Here is a 17,117-nt window from a genome sequence, read left to right as displayed (position 1 = left end):
TGCCATATATGGGACAGTTCCTACAAGATGTAGGAAAGCTACAAGGTTTAGGTCTGGCCACTGCCCTGCAATGCTATAGATGTAACATATACTGTACCTGTGCTCATATCCCAATAACTTCAACATTCCTCAGGTACTAAAGGGGTCATCCTGAATTTTTTTGTATCCTTTCATCAGAGACTTTTTTGAGCACATCAGGTGTGGCTTTGTCTTCTGCCCTCTTGGGGTGTTGTTATTGCGGTTATTCAGGACTTTATGATCCATGTTACCCAGTTATTTTCTGACTGATAACAAAGGGCCACTGTGTCCTCTGTCAGTTCTCTATCTGGCGTACCTGAAGCTGTAGTGGCATCTTAAACTCTGTCTTAATCACTCAAATCCCTATATAATGAGCTTTTTTTTCCCTGAGGAGACTCAGACCACCCCATTACTCCTAAATTGAAAGTGTCGGTTTTGGCTCTGATTAGTGAGGTGCGCACAATTCTGTAGGTGGAGTATCTGGGGCCCATAACCCTAGGTTCACACCTATGCGTTTTTTAGTGCATTTTGTAGTTTGCAGAAATGCACTAGTCTATTTAACATGATGGCCTATGGTACAAGTTCACGTCTATGCGTTTTGTGGCCGGTGCATTTTTGGAAAGGGTTGGGGACTCCCCCCCCCCCCCACGATTTGCAGGTAATAGACTTAGAACTGCACCAGAAATGCAAGTGTTGTGTTTTTAAATTTAACACTGTATATAGCTGGTTGCTAAGCAGGGGTTCCCCGTTGATAGCTGAATGTACAAAAAAAATTGCCAGCAAAAAACAAAACAAGGTGGTGTGGTGTGGTGTGGGCTCCCCCCCCCCCAGGTCCATACCAGGCCCTTCGGGTCTAGTATGGATTTGGAGGGGGGACCCCCCCAAGAGTTGCCATCTCATCCCCTTAAACCTGAACACCTTTGAATTACATGGGTTCTGAGGCTAATTAAATACAAATAAGGCACCAAGCGAGTTTAATTACCACCTTAATCAGCCACAGAACCTGTGTAATTAATATGTGTTTGGGTTTAAAGGGATGAGGTGGCAACCATAACACCACCATGCCAATTTTTTTTTTTTTTAAATGGCGTGGGGTCCCCCCGCAAAATCTATACCAAACCCTTATCCGAGCATGCAGCCAGCCTGGCAGGTCATGAAAGGGAGGGGATGAGCGCACGCCCCCCCCCCCCCCCCCCCCCCTCCGCCGTAGTGTCTATAATTATTATTATACATGATTTATATAGCGCCAACAGTTTACGCAGCGCTTTACAATGTATAAGGGGGGACAACACAATTACAGTTCGATACAAAAGCTACAGGAGGGCCCTGCTCGTAGAGCTTACATAAGGGAGGGAGTAGCGGTACAAAAGGTAGTGGCTGCAGAGAATGATTTGATGAGTGTCTACGCTGCCGCTGTTTTCTCAAAACAGCCAACTCATCCAAATCTCCAAATATTGGTGCTGCAGAGTTACCTGGAGTGATGTGGTTGGAAATTTTGGCGAGTTGGAGTTTTTGGCAGAACGTTGGCAGGAATTGTAGATTCTTTGACTGTGGGTCCTGTGTGAATTGGCTATTAGAGTTTGTAACTTTCCTGGCCTAGTTCTGCCCTCTAACCTTACTATTCTAGCCTCAGGCCCATAAATTCCCATTATGGTAAGCACAGCCCTGCCTGGACAACAAATTGGACAAGCTATAAAAGCCCCTTGTATTTTGCAGTTGTTACCTGCACAAAAAAATAGTGGTATTCTATGGTTCTCCGTGCAAAACAAAAAAAAATAAAAAATTGCAACATTTGCAAAGAAGATAGTATGGTAAAAAAACAGTGTCTGAATTCAGAGGACTGACTGCAGGCTAGGGAGATGTCTTGGCGGCTGTACTCCTCCCGGGCAGTAGATGGCGCTGTGACTGACAAGCAACAGCCGGGAACCCACGTGGAAGAGACTGCTAGTGGAAGTAGCCGGGTATTGAGCTGTGGAAGACGGATAGTGTGATTACAGGGGTGACTGTCTGTCATCATGTCCAACGTCTTGGAGAGTCTACTTATCAATCTATTACAGCCGGACAATGCCGTCATCCAGCAGGTAGGGGACATAAGAGAGGGAGGGGCTGTGCTGACAGGAAGGGATAGCGGGACGTAGTGCGGTGACAGCTCTGTGCCAGGGACCCGAGCTAGTACCAATGCAGCTTGGCACTGCTGATATATACACACAGCCTTCTGCAGACACATCACTGGGCATGTCCTCATTGTCACTTATTTACATCGGATTGTACAGTCTTCACATCCTGGAAAGGAAAGCACCTGCCTGATCTGATACTAATTCAATGGATGGCTTAAGTTTCTTCACATTTTACATAATTAATAGTAAATGTAATGGTGGCCATACACGCTTCGATTAATGATCCATTTATTTTCCAATCAGTCTCTCCCAATTGATCTATAGCAGACAACCCATTCAGTCCATATGACATGCACAGTGAAATGGATTTCACCCAAAAGTTGGAAGATACGATTGAAAGTTATGGATCGCATCTCTGTTTCTGCCATGCAGTGTCATAATGTAACGTGATCGGAGCCATGGCCAAAGCATCTCATTGCTGCCAATCGGTGAAAAGCGATTGACCAGTTTCTACTCTGGTCAGTTGACTAAGTTTGATCAGATCAAATCTAAAACAAGTCTAAATTGATTAGAATGTTAGTTTTGGCTGTCCGATCATTTGCAGATTGGTTTTTATGGAATCACACATTAAGTAATAAAGTCAAGTGTTTATGCCGCCATAAAGGCGATTATACCTTTCAGATTGCATAGTGTATGGTCAGTAGGGATGAGCTCCGGGGTGTTTGCATACAGCATGTGCAAAGCCCGCCAGGAAGTCGGCGCAGTGCTGTGCTAATTACTGGCATTGAGACATTGCCCCGATGTGCGGCTGCAGAGATGGGGAAATGTCTCACTGCCTGTGATTAGCGTAGCACTGCGCCAACTTCCTGGCGGGCTCTGCACGTAGAGCATGCGAACACGCCTGAGCTCATCCCTAATGGTCAGTCGTAGTGTACTCTATGGACTCCTCCTTATATCCCTGACATTTATTTATAATGAACTTCTTTGTATATCCACCACCCAGTCCTGTCTTCTCTCCTTTCTTTTACACCGCTCAATGACTTTGGTGTCCGTTTATGAAACTGTGAACAGCAGTGATCCTGGGGATCGCTGCTGATCTAAGCTCATAAACGGTTTATGAAACAGAGATGAGTTCTCCCCCGATTATCTCCGCACACTGAGAAGCTGTCATTGTCTGACACAAACGGCCAGTTTATGAAGTTGTGATCTCAGCACTTCACTGGTGATCTGTGTTAGGCTGGATTCACACCTATGCAGTTTTAGTGCTTTTTGCAGATTTGCACTGCAGTTCATTTAACATTGTTTCCTATGGAACACATTCTGTAGAGCAAAATGCAAAAAGCGCAAAAAATGCGTAGGTGTGAATCAGGCCTTAGACTTCACCCACCCAGATTCACCAGCTCAGAGGTGGAGAATCGGGGAGTGACGAGAGAATCCCGGGGGGAGGATGAAGGTTTTTGACTTCCTCCTTTCTCAATCAGACCCCCCAAGGTAGTAACCATGTCCCCCTGTCGTATTTATTCACGTGTGTGATATATATGGGCTGTGTCTGCTCTACATATGCAGAGTGGACATGGACCTGTCATCCGCCTGCTCCACTCAATGTGGCCCACGACCGGTCACCAAGTCACTTAAGTGGTCCTCGCTCTTCAAAAGGTTGGGCACGCCTGATTTAGACTTTTACAATGGCTTAGTTTGACATTTCTCTGGTTCCTATGTGTCCTCCTGACACAGCTGTTTAATTCTGCAGCTGCTTTTACATGTTTCCTGTGCGCCCCAATACCTGTCAGACATATATGTCCTATAAGGGCTCATTCTCCCAAGATTGCAAGATAAAACACATCTGGGCTGGTGTGCATTGTGAAGGGTCAGTGAGTATTGGTGCAACACACTATTTCCCTTTTTTAACTTTATTAAAGTGTCAATTCTGTTTTTGTGTGGTGACATGCAGTTCGTGAGTTTTACTGCATAAATATGCAGCATGATCATAGGTTTTTAGCTCTAAGGTGCAGTTATGTATTAAAGTGTTACTAAACCCACAACAGTAAAATCAGTTGGTATATGCAGTAAAACATGCTTGTTATACCCACTGTGGAACCTAAGGGGTTAAAAAAGGCTGTTTGGTCCTGTCTTCTCTGAACCTTCCCTTCTTCCACAGTCCCCAATCTACCTGCTGATAGAATAGAGCATTGGGGACAGGCTGCACATGCTCAGTTTGGTGTGTATTGCTAGAGTTTTTTTTTTTTCTTGGGAGAGTGCATGTGATCAGAACAGGGCAAATCAACACTGTCCAGACAGAGTGACAGAGGTACTGCAGCCTCATAGGACAACAGGGGAGAATGAAAATTCCTCCTAAAAAACTTTTTAACCAGTGCTCTGCAAGATACTGATAGAAGTCACAGGACTGCTCTAACTGCTGATGAGCAAAGATATTTAGCAGTTTTATAGTTATTAAAATAATTGCATTTCCATGTTGTGTACTGTAGGAGACCAGATATAGTGAATGCAGGGTCCTGGGTTTAGTAACGCTTTAAATTTTAATGGCTTAAATGGCTAATTCTACTATCGATGTCGCCGCCTATACAGTATCTCACAAAAGTGAGTACACCCCTCACATTTTTTTATATAATAATAATATGACAACACTGGAGAAATGTCACTTTGTTACAATGTAAAGTAGTGAGTGTACAGCTTGTATAACAGTACATTTGCTGTCCCCTCAAAATAACTCAACACACAGCCAATAATGTCTGAACCGCTGGCAATAAAGGTGAGTACAAATTAGGCCCAATTAGCCATTTTCCCTCCCCGGTGTTATGTAATTCATTAGTTTTACAAGGTCTTGAATGTTTCAGTGTGAATGGGGAGAAGGTGTGTTAAATTTGGTGTCATCGCTCTCACGCTCTCACACTGATCACTGGAAGTTCAACATGGCATCACATGGCAAAGAACTCCCTGAGGATCTGAAAAAAGTGTTGCTCTACATAAAGATGGCCTAGGCCAGGGCTTGACAACTTTGCTTTGAATCTAGGAGCCAGTTAAAAAAGTTAGGAGCCAGTTTTTTTTAGAGTGATATGGATTGTCAGCTCCCAGGGTAAGGCCAGTAATTTTCACCCCTTAACCCTAACTCACAACATAGCACCCAGTCAATAACTCCAATGTAACGGTGTTACATCAGGGTTATGGACTGACCAGAAAGAGTAAGGCTGGCAACAGTTGCCACTGACATGTGGCACTGGATTGGAACTGGCAGATGGCACTGGTTTGGGACTGACAGATGGTATTAGTTGCCACTGGCAGGTGGCACTGGTTTGGGACTGACAGATGGTACTTGTTGCCACTGGCAGAGGGCAATGGTTGGCATGTGGAACTGGCAGGTGGCACTGATTGGCAGGTGGCAGTGGCATTGGTTGGCACTGACAGGGGCACTATTGGCACTGGCAGGTGACACTGGTTGTCACTGGCAGGCATTGGCAGGTGGCACTGGTTTGGAACTGAGAGGTGGCACTGATTGGCGGTGGTATTGGTTGGCATTGGCAGGTGGCGCTGGCAGGTGGCACTGATTGGCAGGTGGTACTGATAGATGGCACTGGCAGGTGGCACTATTGGTACTGGCAGTTGGTGGTGGCACTGGTTGGCACTGATTGGCGTTGGCACTGGCACGTGGCACTGATTGGCAGTGGCATTGGTTGGTGGTGGCAGGCGGCACCGATTGGTGATGGCAGGTGGCACCGATTGGCGATGGCAGGCGGCACTGGCAGGTGCCACTGGTTGGCGGTGGCAGATGGCACCGATTGGCACTGGCAGATTTAACACTAAGCACTCAGTTACTGTGTGAAACTGACAAGTAACAGAGGAGAGAGGTGCTGTCAGAACTGAGATTAATGTCGGGGGTGAACTGGACCAGGCCGGGGTGTGAAACTGACAAGTAACTGAGAGAGGAGGATCTGTCAGATTTGAGCTTGATGTCGGGGGTGGGCAGGACCCAGGCAGGGTGGGTGGGACCCAGCAGCTATCAAGCGCCAGCCAATGATTGGTCTACTTAAGAAAAGGGGCGTGGTCACGTACATGTAGCGGCCTGCCCAGATCCCATTGGCTGGTGTTTGATAGCTGCTGGGTCCCGCCCAGTCTTGACATCAAGCTCAAATCTGACAGATCCTCCTCTCTCCTCTCTGTTACTTGTCAGTTTCACACAGAAGGGAGAAGGAGGTGGTTAATGCACTGCATGTCTGGGGCATCAGGAGTTATAGTGAGTGGGCTGGTGCCAGGGTGCAAGAAGATTGCCAAGACCCTGAAACTGAGCTGCAGCGTGGTGGCCAAGACCATACAGCGGTTTAACAGGGCATGTTCCACTCAGAACAGGCCTCGCCATGGTTGACTAAAGGAGTTGAATGCACAAGCTCAGCGTCATATTCAGAGGTTGTCTTTGGGAAATTGACGTATGAGTGCTGCCAGCATTACTGCAGAGGTTGAAGGTGTGGGGGGGGGGGGGGTCAGCCTGTCAGTGCTCAGACTATACGCCACACACTGCATCAAATTGGTCTGCATGGCTGTCATCCCAGAAGGAATCTTCTTCTAAAGATGATGCACAAGAAAGCCCACAGTTTGCTAAAGACAAGCAGACTAAGAACGTGGATTATTGGAACCATGTCCCGTGGTCTGATGAGACCAAGATAAACTTATTTGGTTCAGATGGCGTGTTTGGCAGCAACCAGGTGAGGAGTACAAAGACAAGTGTGTCTTGCCTACAGTCAAGCATTGTGGTGGGAGTGTCATGGTCTGGGGCTGCATGAGTGCTGCCAGCACTGTGGAGCTACAGTTCATTGAGGGAACCATGAATGCCAACATGTACTGTGATATACTGAAGCAGAGCATGATCCTCTCCCTTCAGAGACTGGGCCACAGGGCAGTATTCCAACATGAAAACGACCCCAAATACACCTCCAAGACGACCACTGCCTTGCTAAAGAAGCTGAGGGTAAAGGTGATTGACTGTCCAAGCATGTCCCCAGACCTAAACCCTATTGAGCATCTGTGGGGCATCCTCAAACGGAAGGTGGAGGACCGCAAGGTCTCTGACATCCACCAGCGCCGTGATGTCCTCATGAAGGACTCCAGTGGCAACTTGTGAAGCTCTAGTTAACTCCATGCCCAAGAGGGTTACGGCAGTGCTGGAAAATAATGGTGGCCACACAAAATATTGACACTTTGGTCATTTTCACTTAGGGGTGTACTCCCTTTTGTTGCCAGCGGTTTAGACATTAGTGGCTGAGTTATTTTGAAGGGACAGCAAATTTACACTGTTATACAAGCTCTACACTCAGTACTTTAAAGTGTCATTTTTTTCAGGGTTGTCACATGAAAAGATATACTAAAATATTTACAAAAATGTGAGGAGTGTACTCACTTTTGTGAGATACTGTATGTCCACTAATAAAACAGACTGTGCTACAATGTATTCATAATATAAAGGACTGTTAAGATATCATCTTCATATGTACATTATTAATCTTCAAGTATTAACACAATTGAAACAAAGTCTCTGTGTTGATATTCTCAAGACCAAACAGGGTAGAATGCAGTTCATTTAGATGTAGCAGTTAAAGTGGTTGTATACTCAGTTTTTTAACTTTTACCTACAGGAAAGCCTATACTTGTAGGAAAGCCTTTACCTGTAGGTAAAAAAAATATCTCCTAAACCTGTACGGTTTAGGAGATATTCCCCTCGGTATGTGCCGCTGACTGCAGCGGCGCATGCGCACAAGGGGATTCTCGGCCTGAAAATCCGGCAGTGGCCGGCCGGCCGGAATGAAATCTCCCGCGCGCATGCGCGGGAGTGACGATATTGCGGCTCCGGCCACTCACAGCGCCAGAGCCGCGATACCCGGAAGAAACACCGAGGGAGCATGTCAGCTCCCTCAGCGTGGATCGGGCCAGATGTCGGGGCCTCGTTATAAGGTAGTATTTCATAATGAGCTAGTATGCGGTGCATACTAGCTCATTATGCCTTTTGCTTTGCAGGTTTAAAAAAAATAAAATAAAATTTGCGGGTTTACTACCGCTTTAAGTCTTTAATAGTAGTACTCCTCACAGGTGGTGTAGTGCGGTCTGTTTTATTAGTAGCATAAATATGCAGCATGAGAATATTTTGTAATCCTAGGCTATCGGCTTTGTGGTTTGGTTGATGCACACAAGGTAGGGAAACACAGCTTCCATCTATCCATACAAGTGTGGCTCCATAGGAAGCCACAAGAGAAAGGAGACACCCTGAAAAAAAAATCTGTGGGGGCAGTGATCGTGGCACCAACTTAAACTGGAACATAGGCAAGGTTTAAAAGATAAAGAAGTTGCATACTCTGTGATTAAATTAACTGCTGAAGGTGCTTAACAACTGAGGGTTTAATATCAGTTTAAAAACAAAGTGCAGTCTAAACCTAAGCTTAAACCTATTTCCACCCCCGTTGTAACTCTTATATCCACTATCCTGTAATGGAAACGTGTATACTTACCTAATCTTAGGGTGCTCCAGTCTTGTCACGTGATCGTCTCCCAGTGGCCGGCTTCAGGAGAGAGGCTGGACAATGGAAAATGGATGCCTCGTAGTAAGACTGCTTTCACACTGATCAGTTTTTGATGTGCTTTTGTTTTTTATAAGGGCCCATTCACACTGATCAGCTTTTTTAAATTGAAAAACGAAAGAAAAGCGTTCAGATTTAAAAAGGTGTTTTTTTTTCTTCTTTTTTTTATATGGTACTCTTCACATCGGTTAGTTGCCTTTCTAAGGCTCGGTTCACACTTGTGCGATGTGGGAACCCTACAAATCCACTGCAGGTTTCCCGCATCGCACCCGACTCCCCCATTTCAGCTCGCATATCACACTGTCAGTTCAGACATGAATATGATTGCATAGGCGTGAACACCCGTGCGGACCAAAAAAAGGGTCTTGTGTGAGTTTGGTCTGTATGCGTTGCGATATCAGCCATACTATCCGTATGGCTGAAATTACATTGCACGGACATCGCATGTGATTTGCACCGCAATGCAGTGCGCATCACATGCGGTCTCTCAGAGCGCAGTAGTGTGAACCAGCACTTAAAGTCTGTCTTGCTGCATTTTGGCGCATGTTTGGTGTGTGTTGAAATTGCCCTTTCACACTGATCAGTTATTGATGCACTTTTGTTCAGGTGTGAAGAGTTCCATTTAAAGGGATGCATTTTTTCCTACACTTTTTTTTTTTTTTTTTTAACTGAGCAAAAACTGATCAGCAGCCAAGTCTATAGATGACACCACTGCCCAGGCTCTGCAGTCATTGTTGCTGCCCTCTCCTCTTCACTAAAACCATCCTGTGTCTGGATCCGAGTCCCCCTAGAATAGGTAAATATAAACCATGGTTTATCCTCCCATATTTTGTTTGCACTCGGGTAAGGGGGGCTTATAACCCCCGTCAGCTTTTTTCACCAGAACTAGTATCCCCATTGGAAGGTTCTCCCTCCCCCTTTTATGGAGACAACCCAAACTTTGGTACAGGATACAGACAGAAATACAAAGCTGACAGCTGTTCTAATCCCAGGGGGGTGTTTTTTCCCCTATGTGATATCAGATTTTAGTGTTTAAAAAAAAAAAAAAAAAAGCTAAAAAATTGTTACACCCAAGTATTCAACCCCCTCCACCCCCAAAAGACACACCCATTGGGGTTGCTTATGCTTGAAAATTTTGCTTTTTATCTACAATACATATTGCTGCTGGAGTGAGAGCAGTCATTCTAGGTCCATTGTTCATGATTAACTCTAAACTGATGACCTGTAGGTGCTTTTAAAGTGTCACCTACGGAAAATATAGGGTTCCGAAATATGCCAATATTTTGTGGGTGCATGTCAATATAAAGCTTGACATTTTATTTATTTCTAGGGTCTCTGCTTTCAGGAAATATATAATGTTTTGGGGATTTAAATCATTTTAAGACCTAAAAAATTTTTTTTAAATGTGTGTCCTAAAAAACGCAAGCATAATTCTAGTAGCAAAATGAATTAACATGATTGGAAATCTCCCCAGTGGTATGCAGATAGCAAAACAATTACCGGGCAGGGGGGCTTTACTGACCAGTAACAACGCAGTGAAGGTGCTACTTTTCCTCTGCTACCTACATGCGTGGTCCTCATGGTATATTTGGCCCCCTCTATACCATAATTTTACTCTTTTAGGTCACGTGCATCATATACAGTATATTGCCTGATGAGCCAGTACTCCATATTTGTGCAAGAGAGCTGGCAAGACTGAGGCCCTGTCATCATTTTACTGAGGAATGTAGGCGTGCACAAGGATGTTTTATTATAACATACATGTGGGAAATAACTAGAATTACTTTTCTATAAGAGTATAACCAGATATGGTCCGTTAACTGGGTTTTGAGTCTGCTACAAAGATTAGATGCATCTCAGCCCTCTAAGCATTAATCATTCACTGTTTCACTGAATTGTGCATTATTGTGCAATTTGCTGAAGAATTGTTCTTCATAATTTTACTGGTATCTTCATATTTCTTTATAGGCTACAGCACAATTGAAAGAAGCTGTTAAGGACCCACTGATTATACCGGCCTTATGTGATGTCATACGAGGTGCTCAGGACCCACAGGTATTTACAGTTACATTCTCTAAACTGATTTTGCAAATTCATTCATGCAGTCTTTTTAAAGATGAATTCTAGGTACGGACATTATATATATATATATATATATATATATATATATATATATAAATATAAATATAATCACCCTCTACCAATAGGTAGGTGCTAGTAAGTTTTATTTTTACTAGGTTATCCAGCATAGGCAAATTTAGGCAGGCCTATGCTTGCGGCACATAATTTGCAAGTTGGGCTGGCTGGGAACATTGGTCCATTATCCAAAAGACTGCTTTTAACCTACTAGGCCTCCGGGGAGAGGTACTGCAGGCCTCAGGCCTTGTATCAGCAAGCAACCAGAGTTGGTCTATGGGTTTATTCAGAGTGAGCCCCTATCACTTAAAAGAAGAGGATGTGAAATGTCTGTGAATTAGTAACCACATGTTTTGTGCAGGAGGAGCCAAGTCTGTACAGGAGGAAATAAGTTTTGGGCAGGAGGTGAAAGAGATATAAGACCATCATTTTTACACGGTCAAAAATGATGTCTCTGTCCTTCACACGGTGCTGAGGTTGAGCTGAGGAGTAGCAACAGTCTGCATGGAGATGCAGGAGGAGATTCGTACCCGATTCAATTTGCACATTCAATCTTCTGGCTCTAATTTTAACAAAGTGTACTAAAATCCTAAAAATATGATGGCAAGGACTTATCCTATGGGCATCCCATATTCCAATCCCTATCCAAGTTGTACCCCCCCAATAAAACAACAAAAACAAAACTCGCAAAAGACTGTTCATAGTCTCTGGAAGTGATGTATGAAGTCTGGCAATGGGGTGATTTGGCGGTTTGTTTGTTATTAGCTGCAACACCATGTCTACATTTTATATCCAATTTGAACCAGTGTAACTATGTAGCACAAAACAATCACTTACAGCGCTAAGAGGTCCTCCTGCATGCAACACATCCAAATGCTGGGCGAATGCAGCCCTTCATGGACAGGGGAATCCAAAATAGAACTATAAAAGCAAACAAACAGGAAGGTGCAAGCACCCAGTGCATCACCAAAAATGTATTTGAGCATATACAATTAGGTAAAAAATGGATACTCACAAGAGTGCAACTGCTAAAAGCCCATAAGCCAAAAGATGCCATACAGTACAAGATATGTATACTCCAATTACAAGCTGATGCCTTTTGGGGGGAGGGGGCGCAGCATGTACCTCAGAGCTGGACTCGGTCCAGCTCTGAGAAAGGGGGTGTGCCCCCGAAAGACGCGTCCGCTCGGCAATATAGCTGGATGTAATTGGAGTATACATATCCTGTACTGTATGGCATCTTGTGGCCTATGAGCTTTTAGTTCAGTCTTAGTTAAACTAGAATATAACACATAGTTACATTATCAAATAGAAAAACATAGAAACAATAGGTCCATTGAGCACGAGTCAGACTCTTTTCAAATTTTTATAAACATAGGGATATGTGCTACAGGAAGGCTGCATTATTGTGTACAGTACTGGATCATATTATTACCGGATCACATAATTTGTTAGAACAAAGTGGTACCTATAGAAAAATCACTTGCACATATATGCCTTATGGATCACATGGTGTTCTATAAAAAAGGGAAATATTACTCATCTACTGCACTAAGAGCAGATGTGTTTGAGCAAAGCTTTTCAGAGCAAGGAGATGGGGTAAAGAAAGAAAATGTCAGATAAAAAAAGAAAGGGCACTCCATCGAGGCTAGGATGTGGTGACAACTTTTTCTCCCCCTGTCCATGGGACAAATTCCGTGGATATTGGAACATGGACCAAGAGGTCCACATTACGGAAAACTGATCATCACTTTCCTGAGCCAACAAACATTCCAGGTCTCTAATACTTCAACACAGTGGTGGCATGTGCTCAAAATTTTTGGGGGTCACAAACGAACTGAAAAATTCAGAAAAATACTGAAACGAAACAAAATATCAATTGCAGCCACCTTGCCCGTCATATGCAGCCAACTGTGCCCATCATATGCAGACTCTGTGCCACACAAATTAAGCCAACTGTGCTCCATCAATTGCAGCCTTTGTGCCCTTAATATGCAACCACTGTGCCTCCCCTCCTGCCTGGCACTTACCCCATCGTTGTGGTGGGTCAGGCAGCAGGACGGGGCGAACTGTGGGCACGGCGATGGCTCCGTGTCCTCCATGCGTCCTCCGTGCCCGTCTTCTTCCTGATTTGCTAGGCGGCCAATGAGATCGCCTCTACCTTCAGCCAATCAGGTGCCTGGTATTACATCCAGCCTCCTGATTGGCTGGGAGGCGGTTCTGTGTTTAGCAAATAGCAAAGCAAATTAATGCTATGGCTCTAATCAGATGCTTCAAAAACACCCCCGTTGCTGTAATTCAGGCGCCCGGTGCCCAAAAAGGGGCTGGATGTCTGAATGGGGGTGGCTACAGCAGCCATGGATGGATTCATGCAATGCATGAATCTATCCATAGTACACAGAGGGGGGTGGTTGGAGAGAGGGGATGGCGCCCAAGCGCCCTTAATGGATGCACTGCCACTGCTTCAACAGCTTGATCACCCAGGGAGGGCATGTTAGTCGACTTCCAATGGGGAATCGCTATATGTGCCACAGCCAGAAAATGGCATAGCACATCTTTAACTGATGTGGTATATGAGCTTTTAGCAGTTGCACTCTTGTGAGTATTCATTTTTTACCTTAATTTTATTCGCTGAAATACATTTTTGGTAATGCACTAGGTGCTTGCACGTTCCTGTTTGTTTGCCAATGTAACTATGTACCCGACTGATGGCCCTGGAAGCTGGAAATCACTGAAGTAGACACTGATACTACAGTGAATGCCACTTGCTTGTCCTATGCTGCGTTGCCAGCCTGATGCATTGTGAATACAGAAGGGCAGTCTCTCGGCACAGGTGCCGTTAAGAGAATCATTTGCATTTTCTGAAATTATGAAAAATGTTCTCTGGACAAGGTGGAGTGATGCATTGGTGCTGTCACACTCTCCACCCCATCCAATCAGAGAATGCTTTGCAATGTAACTGTATAGAATAGCCATAATAGGAAGTGAGGGAATCCCTCGGTGTCACGAGGTTTAGTGTCCCTATTTTCTCTCTATTACTGTTCTGGCGTTTGACTCAAAATTTGGGATTGTCTTTTAATTTCACTCTCTGATAACAATTAACTCAACTCAATTTGAAATCATAATTTTTAAAGAGCAATTGTCATCTCTGTCCTGCAGCTACTCTTCCATTGACCCGCTGTTGACTCACTGACAGTCCCATTCACTTTAATGGGACGGCTGAAGTGGCAGGGACACAACAAGGTGAGGGATGTGGTGGCAGCAGGTGTTTTAATGTCCGCACTGCCATGATGGATGTCAAATGACAGGTGCGCTTTAAATGTAAGGACTTATTCTTGCTGATAGTTAGATTCTTTAATATTTGCAAAGAAAATTAAGGTTTCCCATTTAGAATAATAAGCTGTTAGGTTAGTAAAACAGGGATATCAGAGCCGATTCAATCCTACAGTTTGTGGTGTACATAGATTTGCAAATCAATGGGATAAAGTAATATTCCTGAACCTTGCTTTATCTCATGGTTACTCTGAAATTGTGTGAATGCATCAATGCAGTGCATGTTATCTCTGCTTGCAGAGCTTGGATTCATTGAATGAGTTTACCCAAAATGTAAATATTGCAGACTAATACAGCCTCATTTTACATAACTAAGCTCCATTACATGTTGAATAAACGAAATTATTAATGTATCTTAAATAGAAAACTATCTTTAAAATCAGATTTTAACTAAAAAAAAAATCAGATTTATTTATTTTTATCATTGATTTTTATCCTGCAAATAAATAAGGTGACGGACAGCAATAGAAATATGACAGATTTTCTAATCCTTCCACATTCTAACCAAAACAGCAAAAAAAATTTTTTTTGCCGTTTTAATTTTACTTTAAGAGTAACAAATCTACCCAAGATGGCTTGTGTCTGTAAGTCTAGGTTCACACTAAATATGGCTTTGAATTTGTGCGATTTCAAAGCCACACTCCAGTGCAATTTCAAGTGCAACTTAAGGTAGCTATGCCGCTCCAAGCATGTTGGTGTCTCTAATAGCCGCACTCCCCACTCACAAGTTCAGGTGCAGGCTCTGCAGTTGTGTAGAAAATTGAAGAAAACAGCTGAACGGCCGCACTCCGAATAACACCTTTTATTTGAGACAAAACAGTGTTACAGATCCAAAATCACTTACATCATGGTGATGAAAGGTACAGACAGGCTAATTTAGCGTTTCACATAAATATAGATACTTAATCATGTGCAACTTGGCTGATATCAATACAACTTCATGCACAGATGTCTATGCAAGCTGCACCTGAAATCGCCAAAAGGAGTGCAGGAACTACTTTTTCAAATCGGCGCTGCATCGCACCAATTTGAACTGTTCCTTTGCCGACAATAGGGTGTCACTTTTCATGCAATTTGATTTGTCAAATCGCATAACAATTCGCACCGATGTGAATGGGGGCTTAGGTACCAGTCACATCTTTGTGAAATAATATGTGCTATAACATACAGGAACACACTAAAGGTTTTTACATGCTACCTAATCAGACATCTTACAATGTTGCAGCGTCACTTAAATAAAAAGATAATGTATGTTGACATGCTGACACACATTAAAAGCCTATTAAGATAAATGATTATTGTGTTTTGTTTTTTTTGGGTGATTCTATTAAATGACAAAGCCCTTTTTGTTATATACCAAGTTTCCTCATATTGACTTCTTCAGATTCTGGGAATAGGGCAAGCTTGTGTCCTGCAAAGTAATCGAATGGATGTTCTAAGTTGTTACAGGAGATCATTGAAGTGCGGATTGTGCTTTGTAATCGGTGTTCCTGCTGCTTTTACGCCTTTTTGAAATGTGGGTATATGTAGACATCTGTTTATACTGCCTTTCCCCTTCTGAGTTTTGAAACTTGTATAACTGCAGAAACAGTGAGGAGTTGATTGCTTTTAAAAAACATGTGCATATAGAAATCTATGGGCAGCTTTTTCTAAACAGCTGTCTGCCTATGGCATTAATGCTTAAAGGAGAAGTCCAGCCTGAGCTCATTTGGCTGGGCTTCTCCTCTGGGTCACAGGAGTACAATTTGTTTTGCACTCCTGTGACCCATTTTCAGCAGAGAGCGGTCTGAAGTCTTCTCTCTGCTGATTTCACTGCCATCAGTCGAGGCAGCATGTCATCCCGACTTCCCAAGTCTGGAGCTGCCAGCCGCTTGATTGATGCCAGTCACAGCAAGCCACTGAGACGGTCGCTCCCACCCCTCCACAGCTCATCGCTCGAATGAGCGTGGAGAATCAGAGCAGACTGACAGGCAGCATCTCTCCACTCAGGGAGAAGTGAGAGAACTGAGCCATCGGTGATGTTCGGTGGCTCGGTTTTCAGTGCAGAGACACGGGGGGACAGCTGCAGCATCGGTCTGATGCTGCATCCACCTAGGTAAGTATGACTAAAAAAACAAAAAACAAACCCATACTTCTCTTTTAACCACTTGAGATCCGCGCTATAGTCAATTGACGGCTACAGCGCGGATCTCCTTTTCCGGGACTACGTCTATTGATGTAGTCCCGTGCACGAGCGGCCTGCGCGCCCCCTGAGGGGCGCGCGCGGCGTGCTCTGTGATTGGCGAGTCTACGAGACTCGCCTGATCACCGATCCGTGCAAGGGGTCGATCCCGACCCCTTATCACGTGATCAGCTGTCAGCCAATGACAGCTGATCATGTGATATAACGGAGCCGGTAATCGGCTATTATTCCTCCTCGCGCTGTCAGCGCGAGGAGAAAAAAAAAAAGCCGATCACCGGCGGCCGTGATCGGGACATCAGTCCCGATCATGGCCAGCACTGCTAGTGCCCACCTGCAACCCTGTCAGTGCCCACCTGCCCCCTGCCAGTGCAACAATAAAAAAAGTAAGTGCCACCCAGCAATGCCACCCAGCAGTGCCCACAATCTGCCTTAACAAAGGTGCTCCACCCGTGCCACATATCCGTGCCCATCAGTGTCATCTACCAGTGCCCAGCAGTGCCGCCTTATCTGTGCCCATCGGTGCTGCCTTATCTGTGCCTATTTGTGCCGCCTTAACTATGCCCATCAGTGCCCACCAATGCAGCCCATCAGTGCCCACCAATGCAGCCCATCAATGCAGCCCATCAGTGCCCACCAATGCAGCCCATCAGTGCCCACCAGTGCAACCTATCAGTGCCGCCTCATCAGCGCACTTCAATGAAGGAGAAAAATGACCCGTTTGCAGAATTTTATAACAAACTTTTAAACATGATT

The 17,117-nt window shown here is 44.4% G+C and overlaps 1 protein-coding gene across 3 annotated transcripts in view; it reads left to right on the top strand.

The window, feature by feature from the left end:
• Window positions 1-1,932: 1,932 nt before the first annotated feature.
• IPO4 (importin 4) overlaps window positions 1,933-17,117 on the top strand; it is a 195,537-nt gene continuing 180,352 nt past the window's right edge. Inside the window, exons 1-2 of one of the 3 annotated variants that reach the window (XR_013270375.1) lie at window positions 1,933-2,099; window positions 10,682-10,768. Coding sequence is in view for 2 of the 3 variants with exons in the window: in XM_077469604.1 (XP_077325730.1) it covers window positions 2,034-2,099; window positions 10,682-10,768 (153 nt within the window). In the remaining variant the exon portion in view is untranslated. The remainder of the gene's footprint in view (window positions 2,100-10,681; window positions 10,769-17,117) is intronic. The other 2 variants (XM_077469604.1, XM_077469615.1) reach the window with 2 other exon arrangements.

This window comes from Lithobates pipiens, unplaced genomic scaffold (genome assembly GCF_037356315.1).
Source record: "Lithobates pipiens isolate NorthernLeopardFrog02 unplaced genomic scaffold, aLitPip1_a1.2 Scaffold_11, whole genome shotgun sequence".
NCBI classification, from domain to species: Eukaryota; Metazoa; Chordata; class Amphibia; order Anura; family Ranidae; genus Lithobates; species Lithobates pipiens.
Note: the sequence above shows the minus strand (reverse complement) of the source record. Positions and strands in the feature narration are given on the sequence as shown.